The following is a 22,221-nucleotide window of genomic DNA, read 5'->3' as shown; positions in this document are numbered from 1 at the left end:
CATATTTTAATATACATGTAGGTGACTGGTAGTTTACCTATTACAGTCCAGTACCCCAGTTAACTCGACAAGGAGTACACCAATTAAAGTGGACCATAAAAGTAATACAAGCCCGGAACATAATATATTTATTAAGGTTAATGTGGGTATTATGGGCTATATATAAATTAACGCCATTTATGATTAATTAGTTATTATTTTATATAGATAAAAATAAATCAATATACCACCTACATTATCACCCATCATTATTAAATAATATGATAATATGAGATTGTTGAAGGCGGTGAGGGGTGTTTCAAAAAAAAAAAAATAACTGTAGTGTATTTGGGGAATAGTATATATAATTGTAAATAATATGCCTAGATGGTTTAATGCGTAATATTTACATCATTACAATTATAACATAATCAACGACGATACAGTAATAAGAAAAACCTACATTACTCCCAAAACTGAGTCAAAATTTACCTATAGTGTTATTGCGGAGAGCGCAAAATGTTGTTTTACCAAAGGCGTAATGATGGCTGTAACTTCGTATCTGCCTCCACGGTGTACCACCTTTACCACGGTAACCACTAACCAACACGCACCGAAAATAGCGCGCAACGCTAACGTACTCTCGTAGCATATATAAATATATCGATATTATGTCACTGACGTGGACCTTATTGTTTCAGGTGCTATACTTGTTGCGGAAAATGAGCAGGAAAACCGTGGACGCGGTTCCGGCGCTCCGATCAGTGCTGGTCACATCATGTGAAACGTCCGCTGGACTGCAGCTTTGCGACCGGCTGGCGGCCGCTGGTTTTCGGGTGTTTGCCGGCCACAAACCGGACATCCGGTCGGACGCGGCCGAGTCTTCCGATCACGCACCGCCGTCCGGCCCGTCATCCGGGGCCTGTGCCCTGCTCCGATCGCGCGTCAAGCAGCGTGAATCGGCCGCGGCGGACGTGGAACGGGCACCCGGAGGTATTGTGTTCGTGTCGTTGGACGTGACCCGCGAGGATTCGCTGCACGAAGCAGTGGTCACCATCAAAAGGCATCTGCCCGCCGGCGAAGACGGTCAGTAAATCTCTATATTTGATATATGCCCATGGATCTCAATTTTAAACTTTGGTTGAAAACGAATAGTGATAATATTGAGTTTGTACAGAGACTAGGTAGACAACGAGAGTATCTATTTAATAATTATTAAGGTCGACTGAAGGTTGTGTGAGTGCCTACTGGTAATATAATATTAACTTGATACCTAGTGACAATGTAGTACGTACCTAGGTAGAATAAAATTGATGACCTACCTACCTACTATAATATAAAATTCTATAAATTCCACTGTATAAACCTATACCTACCGTTTAATGTATCGGGTTAGTTATTTTTTAAAAGTAACATAGAGTGGAAACTATAATACTCATAAGTCATTTGTACCGAAAATAGCAATTAAATTTACATTAATGGAATAATGAACCTAAATCTGTTTATAAAATGTAAATCACAACATTCCAAGGAAAACATATTATAAAAATGTAATTAGGTACTATTAATGTTACATAGGTGATATACGACATTTTTGTACAACTATTTAATTATTATTTTGTGGTTTTTAGAATGTTCCTTATTCGTTTTTATTTCATATTTAATTTTGTATTTGTATTATAGGTTTTTCATAAGATCAATGACTCGTAGTTTTGTTAATTTCTATGTACCATTATATAGATAGTACAAAATAACTTTATTTGAATATTGGCCATTTTCCAAATAGTACTTACATTTTTAAAATTCAAATACACAAAATTAATTTAAGTATTGTTGTCCTAAATGTATGATTAATAAATCCAACGTAGTTATGTCATTTAATGATTAACGTGATTAAAAATTATGCTTGAAGTTATAATTGTGTTACGAAATATAATAATATTGTGTTGACATGAAATTAGTCCATTAATAATAGTGGTTATGGGACGGGTCAGTGACCATCACTACATGCTCATACGCTATATATTTTATAACATAAACATATTATACTATCACACCACTCGTTACATCATTAATATTTTATATAGTTAAAGTATATAGTCTTGTACGACGAATCAACGTAATTCTGAAGCAATATGCGCTAGGCGAACGTTATGGTTTCTGTTTATAACAGAATCTGTTATCTGGATATCTGATATCCAACCGGAAATGTAACACGAATGTGTTACCTTTGCCGTCCCAACTGATTATAAGATATAATACATATTATTTTATAGTTTATACTTATACCTATGATACAGATACCTATAATAGGTACGTTACGGCGGGAAAATTGCGTATAAAGTTGTAGGTTGGAACTGCAGATTGCTGTATGCATGGTGCACATATTATGCACTTCTACGTCTTTTAATTTCTAACATATTATTATACAAGCTTGAAGATTTTATCCACTTTTTTCGTACTCCGTAACTTTGCGGTAAACGCACATGAGTTGATTCAGACAACAGAACTCCATGACCAATATCTGTTGTTCGTTTACGAGAAGGTAATTTTTTTTCTAAACAATAACAATGAAAATAAATCAAATTATATTTAAGTTCAACGATAACTAAAATTTAAGTACCTTCCTATTATGTTATTCGTCACACTGTTACTACATGATTATTATTTGTTTAAAATTAAGTAGGTACGTAATTATGGATGTTTCTGGGAATCATAAAAACGTTACTAGCGGAATGTTGAAAACTTTGTAGGTATTTACGGTAATAACGTATTTTTTTATGAATATGTAAGCGCACAAAGTTTTAAGAGTACTACTTGACATGGCTCGATGTACTTCGTTGCATGCTACCATGCTATGAATAATTTATATAAATATTATACTCATAAAAGCGTTTAACCGAAATAATTTGTTGAATTAGTACAATAGAGATTTTCGTGTTCGGCATTCACTTGGATTTTGAATAATAATTGATAAATGGCCATGAAACGAAAATACGTTGCAAACTATATTATGCCTACACACATGACAACACTGTGTTTAGCTGAACCGATTTTTAATTCTTAACATGAGTGACATGACACCTTCCTACAACATTACAGTAGTACAAAAGTGACGTATTTAATTCATAATAATATACCGTTGTGCAGATGAAGTCGTAATAAGTAGATAAGCTAAGGCATATTATTTTACTCGGTTCAAGGTCTCTGGTATACGAATACATTGGCACAGTATCGTATTAAAAGCCTATAATTTATAACAATAATATAGCCTTCATTAATACACAAAACAACTTACATTTAATTTATATTATATAATTTGTAAATTTTTTTTCTTCATCAAACGGATTTCCGTTTAAAATTGCATCATTTATACATAGGTGATAGGTACCTACTGTAAAATACTGAACCTATTGAATTCGCTGGACAAAAATAATCTCATTAAAAATACAAATCACGAAGTCACGATATTATGACATAGCATATTATCTATATTTTAATAAACAATATTGTTTTTATATAATTTATTAATTATTTCCTATCATTATTGTATTTGAATTGAGATTCTTAAAGTTATTCAAATTAACTGAAACGACAAAATAGTATAATATTAATGTGATAATGTAGACGATAAAACAAATTAAAACAGTACGATTAATATCTTTGTTAACAAAAGTGTTATTAAATAAAAGTGCTATTCAAATTATTGCATAACCTACAGTTTTCATTGTTCTTAGTTACTACCCAACATAGCAAACATACTACATCCTTAATATACTTATCACAATTTTTTTTTTAGATAGGTACCTATCTATAGAATATCTGTGGTTGAACTGTATAATTTGTTTTATATCCTGAGTATATAGGACATATTATATGTAATTAGTACGCTTAATGTATCTACCAAAAGGTTAGATCTCCTGAATATATAATTTAATTAAAATATATTTGTCGAATAACATAACATTAATATGATTCACAATATTATAAAATAAATATTTATAAACATCTCAGAAAAATAGTAGATATATTGAATTATTCAATTTAGATTTCATATGGATATTAAATAATGGCATACCTATTCAGTGGGTGTATTTAGGTTTTAAAATTTACTAAAATAAAAAATAAATTGATTTAGATAAATTTCTAAAATCCAATCGATATATTGTCATACATATTTCAAAACCATTATTTCAATTTTAACTATATAGATAGGCACCTATCTATACATTGTAATTTGTAATTTAAAAAATATCTGTAATTAATCATATTATTATATTTAAAATTTAAATACCAATGACTAGTTTAATGTTAATAATATGCCTATATGTAATAATAGTGGAAAAGAAAGTATTCTTACTATACTGCAGACTGTTAAGATTTAAATGATAGATACTCATTGCTCATAAGTATTATCCTGATTATTATTGTATGTGTCTAAACTTAACAAACTACATATTTTAAACCAGAAGATGTTTACAAAAATTAATTTAATTGCTTGAAAGTGAATTTTGTATTTTAATTATACATTCCAAAACAATTATTATATTAGGTATGTATTATGTGGTACCTATGTAATTATTGTAATTTTGATTTTTATAATATGGTATATTCATTTTTTATAGGTATATAATATATTATATTAACATTATATTGTGTACCAATAAGCTTAATTGTATATTTAATTTACATAGTTTCGGATTTTTATGCTTGGTAATAAATTACTAATTGATATCTTGTTGTTTATATAATAATATTTAAAATATTCCATTTAGAACTGAAGAAGAAATCGTTTTAAGGTATAAATCGTTATAGGTATGCATAGAATTTAATGAATTTCTCATTAACTATTTAACAACATTCAAAAGTATCCAAATTAATTTCAAATTTAAATTGTAGTAATTTATATTTAAGAATTGCAAATGATTCATTTTGTTTTAGGTATTTAGTTTTAAAATTAGATACATAATATATAACTGGATTTTTGTATAAGTACATTAATATTATAATAGTGTTTAAGTTATGAATGTACTATATTGTACGTACCTACTTAATTCATAATTATTTAGAAAAAAAACCGATCTAAAATAAAAGTATACGCATACAGATATATAATTTAATTTTTACGCATCTTAAATTTTATATTATAAATCATAATTAAATGCGATGTTTTACAGTGGGTATTTGTCGGCTGTACCTAATTTGATAAAAATAATAAATAAAACCCAAGCATAATCGCAGATTTCCTAGATGGGTATGGACGATTATGGTAACTACCAACCATAACCTACATTGGCTAAAATAAACCAGACTATATTATTCGTATCCGTAAAGTGAGAGTAGAGACTATCTTAATAATTTTTGTCGTCGATAGAAAAATAGTGTCGAACGCATCTTAAATTTTAAACACTCCGCTCTCGCCTTCTATCGAATACGCGCTGTCCTTGTAAATAGGTAGGTTAGGTACCTAGGTAAGTGTTTTATATTTTTTATTGACTAAATCCAACGTATAGAATATCAATATAATCGGATTTTAAACACTATTAAAGTTTTAATTTAGGCAGCGAAAATTTACGAAACAGTTCAGATCCACGTATAGGTACATTCGATACTACTATGTTTAGATAGTAACACTGAATCACACGAAATACGCACTTAAATATAAATTACAATATTACTGTTGACCATAATATTTACATAATATATAATAATATAAACAGTAGAATATGTAAAAATCAGTCTAACCTTATACGTATTGAATACTATACACCATTATAATAATATTTTTTTAACTATTTAATGGGAATAATCGTTTTTTGAAAGAGATATTTTTGTATTGAAATCGTAGTGTTTTTGTTCGTATTCAAAAAACAATCGTATACCTATAAGTACGGATTATAATTAGGTATACAAAATCGAAGAGCATATTATTTTCACGTGTAGGTGCCTATATAAAAAGGTACATTGAATGATTTGTCACGAGTAAAACATAATATGTAAAATAATACGTATTAGCTATTGGACTTGCTAGGTATTTAATAATAACCGCCATGCCGTAAACATTTGAGTGTCGTTGTTTTAATTTTTCTCTGAATAAATGTTTATCGAAAACAATAATGTCACGGTAAAACGGGTGATAATTTAAAATATAAATATAAATATTTGCCATGAAAGTCGAAGAATAACAAGAAAAATTTCAGCAGTTAAGCAGTTTAATAATAAAAATATGTAATCTCTCACGGAGATCAACGACAGTTAAAATAATTTTGCCATAAGAATCAACAGAGACTTTCTCGATTTTAATATTGTATTATATTTATATAGAGGTGAAAATTATAATCACGCGCACATTCTCTATGTAGGCGGCGCAATCGATTGTGAGACGGACATTGTTTAAGGAGTATTAGTGGTAATAAGTAATAACCAAACACATGTCCAACAAAATTCATCAGTTTTAAATTTAAATTACATATTATATACATTTGTATAATAAAATAATGCAGTAGGTAGGTAGTGCTAATAAGCGATAATATGTAAAATAAAAAAAAAAGTCTCGTGCAATATGTTATAATATTTACATTTAACATAGATGCTATTGTGTTTTTGAGCCGGGTACAACTAAACGATTTTTGCGAAGCTGATTTCTTAACGCTTTGTTTATAGCTATAGAAACGCAAATCAACAATATAACAAAAAAAAATTGGGATTTAATTCCTAACAAAATATATCTATAGGTACTCTGTCCAGACCTAACCTAATCTAACGAGCCGTGGGACGAACAAAATCGGGTTTTCTGCGCATCCCCTGCAAGCGACACGCTGCCATTTGGGAACTGGGTTCATTAGCAGGGTGATGCGGTATGATGTTAATACAGATTTAGTATATTTATTTGCCAGCAGACATAATTGGTCATGTTAAATATTTTGTATGACAAATAAAAATGTATACATTTACAACCATTAAAATTTTATATATTTTTTAACAATACAAATAATATATAGGCACCTGTTATATGAATTAGTTGTGGAATTTATCACTTATCACATTTCAGATATTATAAGAAAAAAATAAAAAGGTATATCTAATCTGTATATGTTATAACATCAAGTTCAATGATATATCAAACACACAATGTTACTGTTTAATTTGATATAATAGGTACATATTATGTTAATTTTCTGGTATTAAATACTGATATGTAGAGTACCTACTAGAACTGAAATCTCGAGTGTTAAACTCAAAGTGTAGACGGGATAAGTATATTTATTTTGTTTATACTGATTTACCAGGATGAAAACCATTTATGGGATAAAAATCATCCCAATGATTGAATATAATTTTCGTTCGAATTATAACAAATATAATAATAATTTTGATAAAACATTTATGATGATTTTTTAATGTATAATATTGTAATCATTTTAAAATTTACTTTTAACGTAGTTTATGTATCGTAAAAAAATGTATCTTTGATAAATAAAATAATACTAAAGTTCCTAAATACATAATCATACAAGTCGTAGAGCGACATTGCTCGTCTCATTACATTGTTTTCTATTGTTACTGGACACTTACCGATTTACAGTGGGTACACACATACTTATATTATGAGTAAACTAAATTTCACAATTATTTAACACGCAAATAATCTGAGTAGTTCAAATCGTGTACAAATTATTTAAAAATAGAATGTTAAAATTAAATTCAACACATGGATATGGGCATATGGTGGAATAAATTGGTTGACTTCAAATTAAACCATAATTATTGGCAAATTTCCATTGAATACCGTTCTGATACAGTAATCTTACTCATAAGGCATACATTATTTAAAACAAGTATTACGCAATAAATTATTATTTTGATGCGCACACACAAAAGTAAAAATATCATAATATCATAAGATAAATAATATGATACACGATTCGTTCTGATTATTTGAAATCAACGGTATTAACAAATTTTAAACTCATCAAGTTCACACAATCTGTGAACACTGTGAACATTATTAAATGCAAGTGTAATGTGTAAAATACGGTAATATCATAGGTACCTGCTAGAAATGATGAATAATACACAGCGTACCATATTAGGGTTTAAAAAATGATTTTTGTAGAATATTTTTATTTAAATATTTTAAATTCAAAATTATGCTTACAACGACTGAAAATATGCTGAAAATAATTTCTAACTCTTTAGAACGTATTGTACGCCAATGATGATTGTAATAATATGTATTTTTTTAAACTATTATATAGGTATACTATTGTTATCTAACCGTTTCAAAAAAAAAACCAACACAATCAACATGTAATTAAAACATTTACCCACTATATCTCACTCAAAAACTGTGAATTTGATTTTTTAAATATTACTGTTGAAAAATATCTAAATCTGTGCACAATTTATTCATTTCCAGCTTAACTTAATAAGTACTGTTTACAAATTATAATATGTAATAAATACGTAGGTATGCATAGTATATTGTATGTTGGGAGTAGAGACCCATAATATATCACAGATCTAACTGATCAAAGGAAGTATTTTCAAGTGGGAGTCTTCAACACTTCTTACCAGTATGCATTAACCTATATTGACGTTCTTGAGCATTAAAATTTAATTATACTATTGAGTAAACGTTTGCAACTACATAATATAAACGAGTTCGTCTTGCTGTTAGCAGAAGCAACTGGTTTAGATAACTAGGAATCTAGTACGTTTGGCTAACGGGCAAATATGCGTTATGTTTGTATATATAGGGCACAGCGTGCCCTAGGGTTAGCTTGGAAAATTGTTGGGAAATAATTTTTTTTCTACAGATAAACAATAACTAACCATAATAATATTTTACTATTTAAATGATGAAATAATATGTAATTAGGTAGGTAAGTTTGCGCAGAAGTGTAAAAACAAAATAATAAAAGAGACATCTCCGCCCTACTCCTTCCATATAACACCTACATAATATATTGCAACGAATTGCTGAAATGTTCCCGTTTTTCATCTTTTTCGTCTCGCATATTATTCGTCAGGCTATTTTGTGCAGTATTAGATATAATATTGTTATACTTTTAACAGTCGATGTCATTTGTCACAGTTTGACACATTAACTTCTATATTTTTTTTTCTAAATAACACTCGCGCACACACACATACACACACCTACACATACGCACACACAATATATATATATATAGGCACTTCAAACATATATCGTACGCGTATATAGATTATGACAGAAAATATCTAAATAGCAAAGTGACATGGAAAAAAAAAATAACACGATCGAAATGCAATATATATACAATATACTTTCTCTTTGACAACCGCCGCGCCATGTGCTGGTATGTTGGGTACTGTTAGGCTACTCGGTCATTCACATCGCGGTGACCGGCTCGGTTGGAAGAAGTAATACAACAATGATCGTAGGTATACGATTCATATTATATATCATATATATGTATAGGTGTGTGTGTATATCTTTATATCTGTAGGTACACACTGTACGAATACAATAAAATATTAATATCTGATACGTCCACGACCGTAGGTATATAATATATACAAGATTATTTGAAATCAATTATAATATTACAGAATAGAATAGGGGGAAAAAATAATGTTACACTGTGCTCTATTAATTTTGTTACAATAATTACTAATTAGTAAAATACTTATTATTCCCTCCGTGCGTTCTCTTTGGAAGGTAATACAAAAAAAACATGTTTGTTTGTTGTGTGCATATTGCGTTTCGATCGAGCTTCTTGCACACCGCGCGCTTGTATTATCGCATAAGATTAATGATTGTGTGTGTGTATGTGTTGTGAGAGATCGGTCGTGTGTGATTATACATGGCCGATGATTGTTGTAAATTCTGCAGCAGTACCTATCATGCACACAACCACACGTTCCTATGTTTTATTAATTATTATAAGCCCTATCGGTACCCAGGTACACGATATAATGCTAATAATAAAAACAACAACACGAGCGCGTTTAATATATTATAATACACCTAGGTACCACACTACAACGCGGCTTCTACCATGTGGTAATTATATTAAACTATCCGAAAAAAGACAATAATTGTTTACGGCCGATGAATTTAACAATAATTATGTATAGGTACAACAATAGATAAAATAACACGGTATATGCAGTTAATGCGCATATATTTTTTTCGTATCACAATATCTCCGAATCTTGTGCATAAACATTCCGTTTGTCTATATAGTATTTAAACGAACGCTTTGTCGCGGTCGTTTGAGAGCACTAATAAGTATAATAACTATTATAGGCATTGGCTGATTAATCGAATTCGGTTGACCGGCCAAGCAAAGTATATCAAATCAATCGGTATAGGTACCTATAATACATATATAGATATGCTCATAATAATCGTTTAGACCTGTGCGATCACTTCCTATACATAGGTACCTAGTATATAATATTCTGCGTGTCAATAATAATAATACGCTGTAACTGTTTTTATTTTATTTTTTTTGTTTTAATCCAAAAATCGATTAGTTTTTTACAAGACCATAATCTTGTTTCTGTCTAACCGCTATAATATACGTAGGTACATAGGAATACTATAATACATGTTTACTCGTCTGTTTCCATAAACCATATAATATAGATGCGTGCCTATGCGATATTTTTTACGTTTATTTGGATTAACTATAGGTAGCTATTATTGTTATTCAAATTACGGTACATTTAACACGTAGAAATGGTGAAAAAATAAACAGCTATACATTATAATATTTATATTACAATATAGTGATATAGTAGAGCACTGGCTAGGTAAGCGATTTTTAAATTTGATTATTTGCAGTTAACCTGCACATTTTTAGTTGCCTGTAATGTCTTATAAATCTCGTGTAGACTGTTGTACCTATACATATTATAATGGGTACCTACCTAGATAATAATATAATATACGGTTCAAACGACCATTTTTTTCTCTCACAACATATTTTGGTGATCTTTTAACGTACAAATATGATTAAGCAAACAATATCAATATTATTACTCATACAATAGGATAAGACACACCCTCGACATAATTTATATGTATATTGCTTATTCAACACTCCTTAAAAAAAGTCGTATTAGATGGAATAGATAATTACTTTCGAACCAACAAAATGCACCTAACATATACACAATCGTAAATCGTAAAAACCAATTAGATAATATATTTTCAAAATCCAGAAAGGTTAACCAACCGTATATTTATATTTTTTATATAGTTTCCTTTTAAAATTCAATAACACAACGTCACCATGAAAAATGTAGCATTGGACCGAACAGTTTATATATTAGAAATAAATACTATACACTTTTTAACGACATTGCAATACACTGAGACCTATCTGCACCAATCAGTATTCAGTATTCAGTACTCAGTAGGTAACTAAAATTAATATAATATTATAATTTATAATAACATATTGATTATTGAACAACGCAATTTTAAATTCATATACAATCTCTCAAATCAGTTTTTTTCATGAACACAACTACCTATATACATATACTAATTGGCAATCGCATATACTATAATATAAACTACTGATACAGGTTAAAAAAAAAATCTTACGTTACTTACACAAAGTTTACCTTGGTTATATAATATACATGTAGTAGTTCAAGAAACCAGAATTTAATACATTTTCAAATCATTTTGATTTCATTGGGTATTTAAAATGTATTTATATATAGGTAATAAATACTAACTATAGTAGGTACCTACATAATATGTAGGTATATTATATTACATACGTTTATGTATATAGCGAGGCACTATAGTGCACTACGTCAATGGAAAGGATAATATATTATATATATTGATTGCACTTAAATCTGGCTTTAATCGGTATTATTATGATAATAGTCCGGATAGGATAACGAACATTATTATAAAACAAGCAATAAATATTTATTTGCAATATCCAATAGCATATGGTATACACTATCAGACTTATTCTTATGGCTAGCGTCTCTATAGTTCCTTCTTGTGTTTTAATAACATTACAATAATATATAATATGAGAAATGAGAATAGGATTTTGAACAATCAGAGCCCAGAGTAATTTTTTTTCATCTATGGTGTATTATTTCCCCGTATACTTTATACAGTTGATATATATATTATTTTCGTAGAACAAAAATATAGAATAGTCCACGTCTTTTAGCGAATATTTCAGGTTTTCAAGTCTTGACAATGCCTGAATGAGAAGTAATTATTGCGCGTTTGTTGTCAAACGCTCTATAGATAGAGTTACAACAGTGGTTCTTACAATAATTTTACGGTCAAATCGTAATTGTCCGGAGATGATGGAGAATAAAACGACTAGGTAGGTAACCTAGGTATACTGACCGGCGTCTACTATGTGATTCGTGCTACGCACTGCCACCGTTAAACGAATCCTGCACAGCAAATTGTAACTTAATTTTCTAAACCTTTATCGCGATAATAGTCATTGTAAAGCATCGCGGTCACGACGTGAGGTATAATATATTATATAAAAGTCCTGCAAACAAATCTCTGTACATAGTACATCATACAATAATAATATATATCATATGACGTGTGAAGTATATTGTGCACGTTGCACGTATATACCTCATGTTTATTACCCATTTTTATTACCTGTGTGTATCGTGTATGTACAGCGTAGGTACACGAACTATGAAGCCATCGTAGAACTTGAATAATTCAAGACGGCTGGCATATGGAAGTATGGAACTTATAGTACAATATCGCCAACATAAAAACATTAAAAACAAATTACTTTTTCTCCCTCACCACACACACACACGCAAGTACTTACGTACTATATTATAAGGATTATTTTCTGTTGGCCAGATGCTTGTGCAGTCTACATTGTCTACGGTCTATGTATATACAGTAATATATTATTATAATGATGCCATACCCTACTCTTCGGCAATGCCTATGCTAGTATAAAAGTACATAATACATATAGCGTATTATCGTGTGTATATAATATAATATAGTGTATATTATACGATGTCAGTCACGCGGAGGAATGCGTATGCCCGAGATAGATTTAAGCAAACTAGGCGTACCTCGCTGCAGCAGTCCTTGTGAACAAGTTATACATTAATAATTATTATTATTATCATTCTAAGCCCGGCAACCTTGCGGGCTATCGTATTTTTAACGGTGACTATCGCGCCCGATTGCTTGTACACGCGTGATTGTGACAGCTATAAATTAACATTCTACTCTCGACGACCCTTAGGTACGCACACACATAATAATATTTAATATTATACAACTGTACAACTGTACAAGGATTATAATAATACTTTATAATAATATACTATATACGATCAGGACAACAGTAAAAGTCATATTATGAGATTAACTCATTATGTACGCGTACCTAGTGTATAATAATAATATTATTATGATTTATGATGCATTGATATTGTAAGACGCGTATGCATTAGTAACCGTTGAAGTGTTTGCAATATCATTAATAATCTTACAAACTAATTAAACACAGATATTGTGTTAGATCTATAATATGTTATTAAACACGTATAATACCACGATGATTGAAATTTTCTACGGATTTTAAAAATGAAATCTTGTGATAACACGGTTCCAATAATTTGTATGTAGGTACATATTATTATGTTTGGTAGTAAGAATATACTTTGAGTGTAGGACCAAAAATGACAAAACTGACCATTCTGACAGGGAAATTTTTTTTTAATGTTTCTCTAAGACGCCAATAATATTATAAGCTTTAACAGTTGTTTGAGGAAAAAAATATTCGAAGTGCTTTTTGTATGCGTGTATCTATTTTTATACACACTGCACAGTGCACAAATTAACAAAATAGTGTCACTGAGAATATTCAACTCCTCCAAAATGCATATATTTTCCATAAGAAAATGTGTGTATCATTATCAATAGGTACGGCACAAATTAATATGTCAGTTGTGTGTTGAAATAAATTGATACACACGGCACCCAAAGTGTTAAATATGTAGTAATATCGATTCATCACTTGATAGTTATTACTTATAAATGATAAGTTATAACTATTCATATCAAAACAACAATAATAACCTACCTGACAAATTATTGTCGTTACTTTTCAGTGCACGCATATTCCCTCTTAGGATTTTAACATTAGGTACTTATTATTTATTCATGTTATTGGTGTCTATTACTTAACACATTTGTTTTCATTTTTATATACGTAGATATTAGATTTACTTAATTTAGAACTGTTGTCTTCTACTCAAGCTTGCTTTTGGAGACCAATTATTTTGTCTTTAGGCAGGCATGTTATATTGTAGGTATGATATCTTGTGAAATAATTATAATAATTTTATGTGTACATAATATTATTATAGTATGTATGTATCGAATATCTTATATATGTATAATAGGTTGTTACATCAATTAATTCATGTTCATAAATAAATTAGGTACTGTTTTTTTTTCAATATTAATATTAAATAAATAATCAAACTTATTATGAGATTACATTAAAGTGCCCATATCCTTGGATTCTTTAAGTCTTCTACTTTTACTAACACCCGCAACTAATGATTTTTGTAATCGATACATTTTAATGGTAATTTCTAATTTATTATTAATGCTGGTTAATTATTTATCATTATAATTTTATTTTGTAAAATGTACATACCTATTAAAAGTTTTCTCACAGAAATAATTTTAAGAATAATATTAAATATGATATGAACTATATTAAGTAAAAATAATAAATATCGACATTATATGATTTTTAAAAGAGCACGCAAAAAATTTTTTTCAAATTATTATTAAAAGCTAAATCATTGTAATCAAAACTACTACGTAAAAACGATTTTGTCGAAATTCAATCAAAAAAAAATATATTATTTAAGGAGATATTGGGATATTTGTGTAGAATAACGACATGATATCACTGGGCCGAGATCGGCATAATCGCCCATCTCACGCGTGTTAAAGTTGCTCACATCACACAATGATTTACAAAACTAAACATTTTTTCCCGATGTTTTATTTATGTAGACATATGTGATTGTTTGTGCTTAAGACGATAGAAGTATCAGAATTTCAATATAATGATTGATTTAAAAATACTAAAAGAGATAATTTATTCGTTGCATGCATACACTGTAGTTACAACGGGATAACGCCATTTATTTTGATATACATTTCAAATATTTAAAAAAAATTAAACACTCAAGAAAAATGCTGATTCCACTAAAGTTTTTGGTACACAAAAACATACTGCACACGTATAACAAAAAATAGAAAATATACTTTAAAGGAAGGTAAATTATTGTGTGAAGCAAGCAACATTTACATGTATAAGATAGGCAATTACCGCGAGCCCGGCCAAATGACGTCACGCATCTTTTTCCAATTCCTCAAAGTCATAACTTATTGAACACTATGTGAGTAGAAACGTTAAACATATATCATTATTCATAGAGTTAAACATTCTTTCAAATTAAAAAACAATTATTTTTATGTATGGTGCTCATTTAATTGAATTAAAAAACATTTTAACATATTATATTAGATTGGTACACCGTACAGATAATTTTAAACCTAATAATTATTATTATTTGTTATAAAAAAAAAGCACGTAGTATATATACTATTATATAATGAATTATAAGTTATAACCAAATAATATAATAATACAATTTTAACTTAAACAGATTTGAATATTAATTTTAATTAGTGGATAAAATCTAAAATTTTACATTTATAATAAAAAATATTATGTTAACAATAAGATTCTTTAACAACACTGTTATGACGTAAAGTTTATAAAATTCAATTTTGGAGAAGATACTAAGACATAATAATATGTTGGATACTTTTGAGGCAGGAGTTTTGGGGTTTTTATTTCCCCGAAAACTGTATTTAGTGGTAAAAAGGTATAGAGCACTATAAAACTACAATCCATCGAGGATTTCAAACAAATTAGCTGACATGTTCGATTTCACTGTTCAATTTATTTTTACAACGGTATTTTCTTACAATATATTGACAGGTTTTTATTTTTATTTTAGGTTTATGGGCTGTCATAAATACCGCAGACGTATGCCTGAAGGGAAGAATCGAAATGCAAGAGAGCGCTCAATGGGAGACGTTATTTAAGACTAATGTTTTTGGAACACTCAAGGCAGCCAGAACATTTTATCCTTTACTAGTGAGCCAAAAAGGTAAACATAATATAAATATAATTACATAAATATAATTCAAACAAAAATTATTTTATTGGTGGTACGCAACGTATTTTTATTTAGTTGTTTTTACCACATCTTATTATTACATATTTCAACAATTGGTCACAATTTTCTTAAATAATAATTTTATGTTACATAATATTATTATAATAAATTTTTTTTCTCATAGATATGTTTTTGGGGTGAGTGAAAATATTAATTTTTTTAATCAATTTTCGTAACACTTTGTTTATTGCCATATACCGCTAATCAACAACAAAAACGAAAACAAAAAAAAATAATTCAATACCTAACAAAGTGTAAAGTGTGCTGCTCGATATTTTTCCACTCCACTATACATCCAAAAACACATCTGTGATTCCTCAATTTCCCTTGCAGAGGAAAAATATCTAGTAGCGTGCCAGTGGTGTACACATGAGGGGGGGGGGATTGGGCGTTTTTGTACTATATAATATACTTATTAGATATATTACTAATAAAATAGTAGTAATCACAAAACCAAATATTATCTTATTAATATTAATCGCTTGACAACTTAATGAATAATATGACGTATTCATATTTCATACGTATTATCATTAATTATTATAAATACTAAATATTACGCATTTCATTCTTATATTTATAGTTATATTCTTTTTCTTCAACGTTTTAGCGGGCTTTTATTGTACCATAATATTCTAGTTGTAAACCTTCCTAGAATTTTTCTAAATATCTGATTACTGTTTCATTCTATTTCATTCGATAACCACTCATGAGACTATTCTTGTATTGATAGGTACTTATACTTTTTTAGTTTTTTTTCCATCGGCTCTCCATTCATAAAACCAATTCATTCTACCATTTAACTCCCTACGGACGAGAGGATATATTAGGTTTCCATAAAATCTCTTTAAATCCAATATTAATAGTATTACATTTCCTCTCTTATTATGATAAATATATTTTCTATGCAATATCTATATAGATCCAAATAGGTTCCTTTAAAGTACACCAAACTTCTGCTCTACATATCTATTCATTTTTAAGACGGCTCTTAGCGGCTATTTTAAAGGGGCAAAATATAGGCAATTTATAATCTCGTTGTCACTGCCAGTGATCTTTTTATTCTTTTTTATTTATTAGGTAATTAAACCCACGGCAACAATGGCCATTGGTGATGTTTATTTAGGATGTACGAATAATAATAAAATAAAAATAAACTTAATTACCGGTTGGAAGTACATTAGGTAGGTGGGTAAGGTGATATCAGGTTGAAAAGGTTGGATATTCGTGTTACTAGTAAATGATTATTAGTGTAAGTGTGGTTCGATATGCGAGTGGACGTGATGACAATGTCCTATAGCACACCTAAGCGCATGTACTAGTCATCAAAGGCCAAGAAAATATTTTTGTACTTACGCAACAATAAAGGATAATGCCAATAAGTTGATAAAAAATAAATATGCTTCTAGTAGTACAATTTTAATTTTGAAATATAATTTGAGAAACTTTTTTTCTGTGTTTTGTAGTAAATAGATTTTTGACTATTTAGATGGTTTATGTAGTATGGATACAAATTAATTTACCTTATTTCTCAAATTATATTGAAAGGCCAACGAAACAAAAACAATGAACAAGTTTTTCTTATAAACATAGAGGTTCAAATTATTTTTCAAAGCGGAAATTGGAATATTATAAGGATGTTTATTTTCTCAAGGTTATTGGTCTAAATGCGTGAAAAACTCAATCGCTTAGAATCCTTTAACCCCTTCATTATTAAAACATCTAAAGACGTTTCAAATACCTCACAAATGCTTACGAAATCAAAATGTTTTAAACCGTTACGTTTTTTCAGGTCGTTTTATTAACTTCGGCACATCCAACGGACATCCTCGCCGGCAAGGGATGACTGCTTTCGACTCAGCGCGCCATGCCGTGGTCGGTGCTAGCACCTCGTTAAGAGAAGACCTAAAGGATTTGGGCGTACACATAATCATCATAAACACAAATCACATTCTGCCGGAGCACATGTTCGAATTGGTGCGATCTTCTGGCAGGGCAAACGAACAAACGCTCAATGACATTTTTCTGAAAACTTCTCTACCCGAGTATGCCATTCACATAATATTGGACGCACTGCTCGAGTCCAATCCCAAGCCCGTGTACGCTTTTGAAAAACCGTCGATGTTTAATTGCAATAGCTTTTCAAAAAAAATTCTGAAGTCCGAACGTTACGTCGGATATGAAAATATTTAGTTAAATGCCTTTGTTCCGCAGTTCCAAAATAGTGTACAAATTGTAACAGACAATGAAATTGGAACTAATCAAAGTTGCATTATTATTTTGATTTATTATCATAGCATTAAATATCTACACATACAATATTATTTAAATGTTATTAAATGGTCAGTTTAGTTTTATATAATATTTTTAAAATACTTGTAATGTTGTATTATTGTTGTAAAATATATGTTCAAACTAATTTGATTGAACACTCTGCCAATGTGCCGTCAAACTTGTACTTACATAGTATTATAGTAATTATTGTTGTTATACAATGAGTATGATATTGTATAAAAATTTAAAAAAATTATACAAACATATTTAATTCTTATCAACTACCTATGTGTTAATGTATATTTTTAAAAGAATCAATCGGTAAATAAAATAATATACTTCCTATTATACCTACATACTTAACCATCTTAATAAGACAAGTATACTTTAAGTCCATATTAATTATAGAGCCATGTTGTTTCAAAAATGGGATAGCGTTTTCTCCCGTGGTGCATATTATTAAAAAAAATACATAAAACTATTTTTAGCAATAGTTGTAAAAATATTGAAAGGATAAAGTGATCATATATTTACATATAATCAATGTTTCTAAATGTGACGATTACAACACTAGTCCTGTTATTTCATATTATGAAAATGCATAGATATTTATTTGTCCCCCAAAAGTTCACACCAGGACTATGATGCTCTAATACGAATAATCAAAAGTAAGTACCTACCAATGATAACTATCTACTAAAAAATTTGATTCTTAAAAAAATTTCGTTTAAAATCCTAGCATTCATTCAATATTATTTTCATAAAATAATATAAATTACATGTCTATATCTACATCTTGTTTATTAATGGTTGCTATGGGTTATAGGAATTTATAATAATATTTATTTATTATTATTTTTTTTTTAAATTTAAATATTAATATTTAATATAATATAATATAATATTAAATATTTCAACGGTACTGCGTCGACATGTACGTCAAAGTCGAAACGGACCGTCTCAATTTCATTCATTTCAATCAGTCGACGTTACGATTAGACGAGTACATCCACTTGCGTGACACCATCGCTACTGAAGGAGACGTGGCCTATGTTGGAAGCCCACGCATAATGCATTCAATAGCAAATTGCAGCGGGAGCAATATTAGTCTATGATCGAGATGAGCTGGCTGAAAGAGTCCGAACAAATGTGCCGAAATAAAGAGCAAAACACCATTTTCCTCTTTTGTTTAACATAATCACAAATCAGTGGAAAACTATACCAATAATTATACCACTAAATAGCTATGGTGAAACTTATTTACTCGATGATGGTCACATATTTGATCTTGGTGGTATTAAGAGTAATTCTCAATATTTTCTTAAATCCAGTCACATTTTTGACTCAAACACAAAAAATTGGACACCAAAAAATTGCGACTATCATCGAGTAAATAAGTTTCACCATACTTATTTACTGGTATAATTATTGGTATAGTTTTCCACCGATTTGTGATTATTTCAAACAAAAGATGAAGATAGTCTTTGGCTATTTTGCTCATAATTAAAACATACGGCAACAAGTTAAATTTGGTGCTTCTAACTCAGTACTTAAGACTGCACGAACAGCATAAGCTTCATCTAAATATTTACTACGTATCAACATAATATATTTTGAAAAAATAAGAAATTAAAATATAATAATATTATATAGTTGCAATTGTTATTTAATTTCTAAAGTGGTTCTTTATCAACGGTACACTCAAACAATTTCTGGGAAATAATTGATAACCGAACGTGTTCCATTAAGTCTGGTAAATGTTTATTACGGTGTTCTCTATCATACTTGATCCATTTCATTAGAGATTTGTACACATATTAATAATTGGAACATTATTTAGTTTCGGCCAAGTCGTTTCGGAGGAGTTCAATAACAAACATTGTGATACGATATTTTTATATATTAGATATACATATCTACATGATATGCTGTCGCACATTGTCCGAGATCCGAAGTAGTCTAATTGCCTACCTGGGTGGCTGAATTTCACTTATTGCTGCAAGTTACATCCAAAAGGATTTGAACAATCATAATTTTTTAAAGGGTTGTCATTTTTAAGGGCAACGAAGTGCACAGGGTCAGCTAGTACTCGATAAAGTTTGGACACTGGAATCAAATTATAAATTTCTTATAACATCAAATACTACTGGAAAAGATTAAAAGGTAAAAAATCTAAAATGTCAGTATTCACGTTTAATACAATTAGCGAAACTTATCAAGTTTAAAGTGAATCAAAACATATTATGTAAGAAATACTATAACTGTGGTAAGAATAAATTATTAGGTACTTAAGTCAAACTTAAAAAAATACTGGATCAAATGTATATGTAAATGTAATAATATATATATATTTAAGTTTACAATTATTCAAGCTTGATTGAATGGCTTGGCTATTGTTATCGATTCATGTCATTTATGTCTGTAGGCATTTAATTAATGTAGTTTTTGTATAAATAATATATTATACACAAATACCTAAAAGTACAAATATACATTACTTTATCAAGGTTTTGACGTTTCAGTTATATTTTATTATAATATTATGGGTATTATACTATTATAGGAATATTATGGTGCTTATGTTCCGGGGTACCTCTATAAGTATCTGATATTAGTACACAAGTTCAGGTATAGGTTCAGAAACGCATAATAATTTGCAAAAAAATATCTATAGATACATAAAATTGTATTTAACGATTGAAATTGTCTTTATTATAGTTGTATGTATTATTATAATCATAATCAAGTTAATATACATAATATAAAATGATATAATATTATAATATTGTATTACACAATTTACTTTATATTTATCTTAAAATGATTGAACAAAATATTTAAAACTATTAAGATATATTAAGACTAAACATGTCGTAAATAAAATTACTATTTTTTTCTGAATCGTTAATATGTTTCTTACAGAAGTAATCAACCGGTGTACTGACATATTCTTCTGTAAAATAAATTGGTATCACATTTTTTGAATGTGCTCATTAAATTTCCTTTCCACAAACGCATATATATATATATTATATAATATAACTCCATTTGTATACTTATAAAGGTTAATTTTTAGTCCACCAACGGATTGATTATTATTTTATGAATTTTCTTTTATGAACTAAAAAATATTTTTTAAAATATCCCAATATTTTGATCAATCTTACAGAGATAGAAAAATGTTATCAACATACATTTAAAAACCAATAAACGCCTAACACAGACAACTGGACAAAACTATTTAATTAATTTTCTACTTATTCTAATTTTTCTTGAAAACTTTGAAGTAATCTAACACAAAACATTTTAATCGACAATCAGTTTTAATATACACTTATTATACATACCGTCTTTGATAAAATCTTTCAGTTCTTCTGCAAAATATGTAAAAATATATTACATTATTGTGACAGTTTCCTATTGTTTTTGTTACAGCTAATATCGTATAAGAACACGACTCTATTGGTTAAAATGTTAAATATTCTATAGATTTAACAAATTGTTCTTCAGGTAAACAATATCAATTGAATCTCAACATTTATTTGAAAGATATGTACAGCACTTATCTTACTTATTTTCCTTTTTTTTGTAATCACGTATCAATATAAATGTAATTAAAAAAAACTATGAAAAATAATTATGCTTCAATGTATTATATTAACA

At 28.9% G+C, this 22,221-nt stretch overlaps 1 protein-coding gene across 1 annotated transcript in view; it reads left to right on the top strand.

Annotated features, from left to right (window-relative positions):
- LOC132939389 (D-beta-hydroxybutyrate dehydrogenase, mitochondrial-like) overlaps window positions 1–18,842 on the top strand; it is a 31,735-nt gene extending 12,893 nt beyond the window's left edge. The window contains exons 2-4 of the mRNA XM_061006524.1: window positions 681–1,065; window positions 16,063–16,215; window positions 18,077–18,842. Of these exons, the coding sequence (XP_060862507.1) occupies window positions 681–1,065; window positions 16,063–16,215; window positions 18,077–18,477 (939 nt within the window). The 3' untranslated portion in view covers window positions 18,478–18,842. The remainder of the gene's footprint in view (window positions 1–680; window positions 1,066–16,062; window positions 16,216–18,076) is intronic.
- The last annotated feature ends 3,379 nt before the right edge of the window (window positions 18,843–22,221 follow it).

The sequence above is a fragment of the Metopolophium dirhodum genome, chromosome 2, assembly GCF_019925205.1.
Source record: "Metopolophium dirhodum isolate CAU chromosome 2, ASM1992520v1, whole genome shotgun sequence".
NCBI lineage: Eukaryota > Metazoa > Arthropoda > Insecta > Hemiptera > Aphididae > Metopolophium > Metopolophium dirhodum.
The sequence above is the reverse complement of the archived record's forward strand: the minus strand, read 5'-3'. Positions and strand labels throughout refer to the sequence as shown.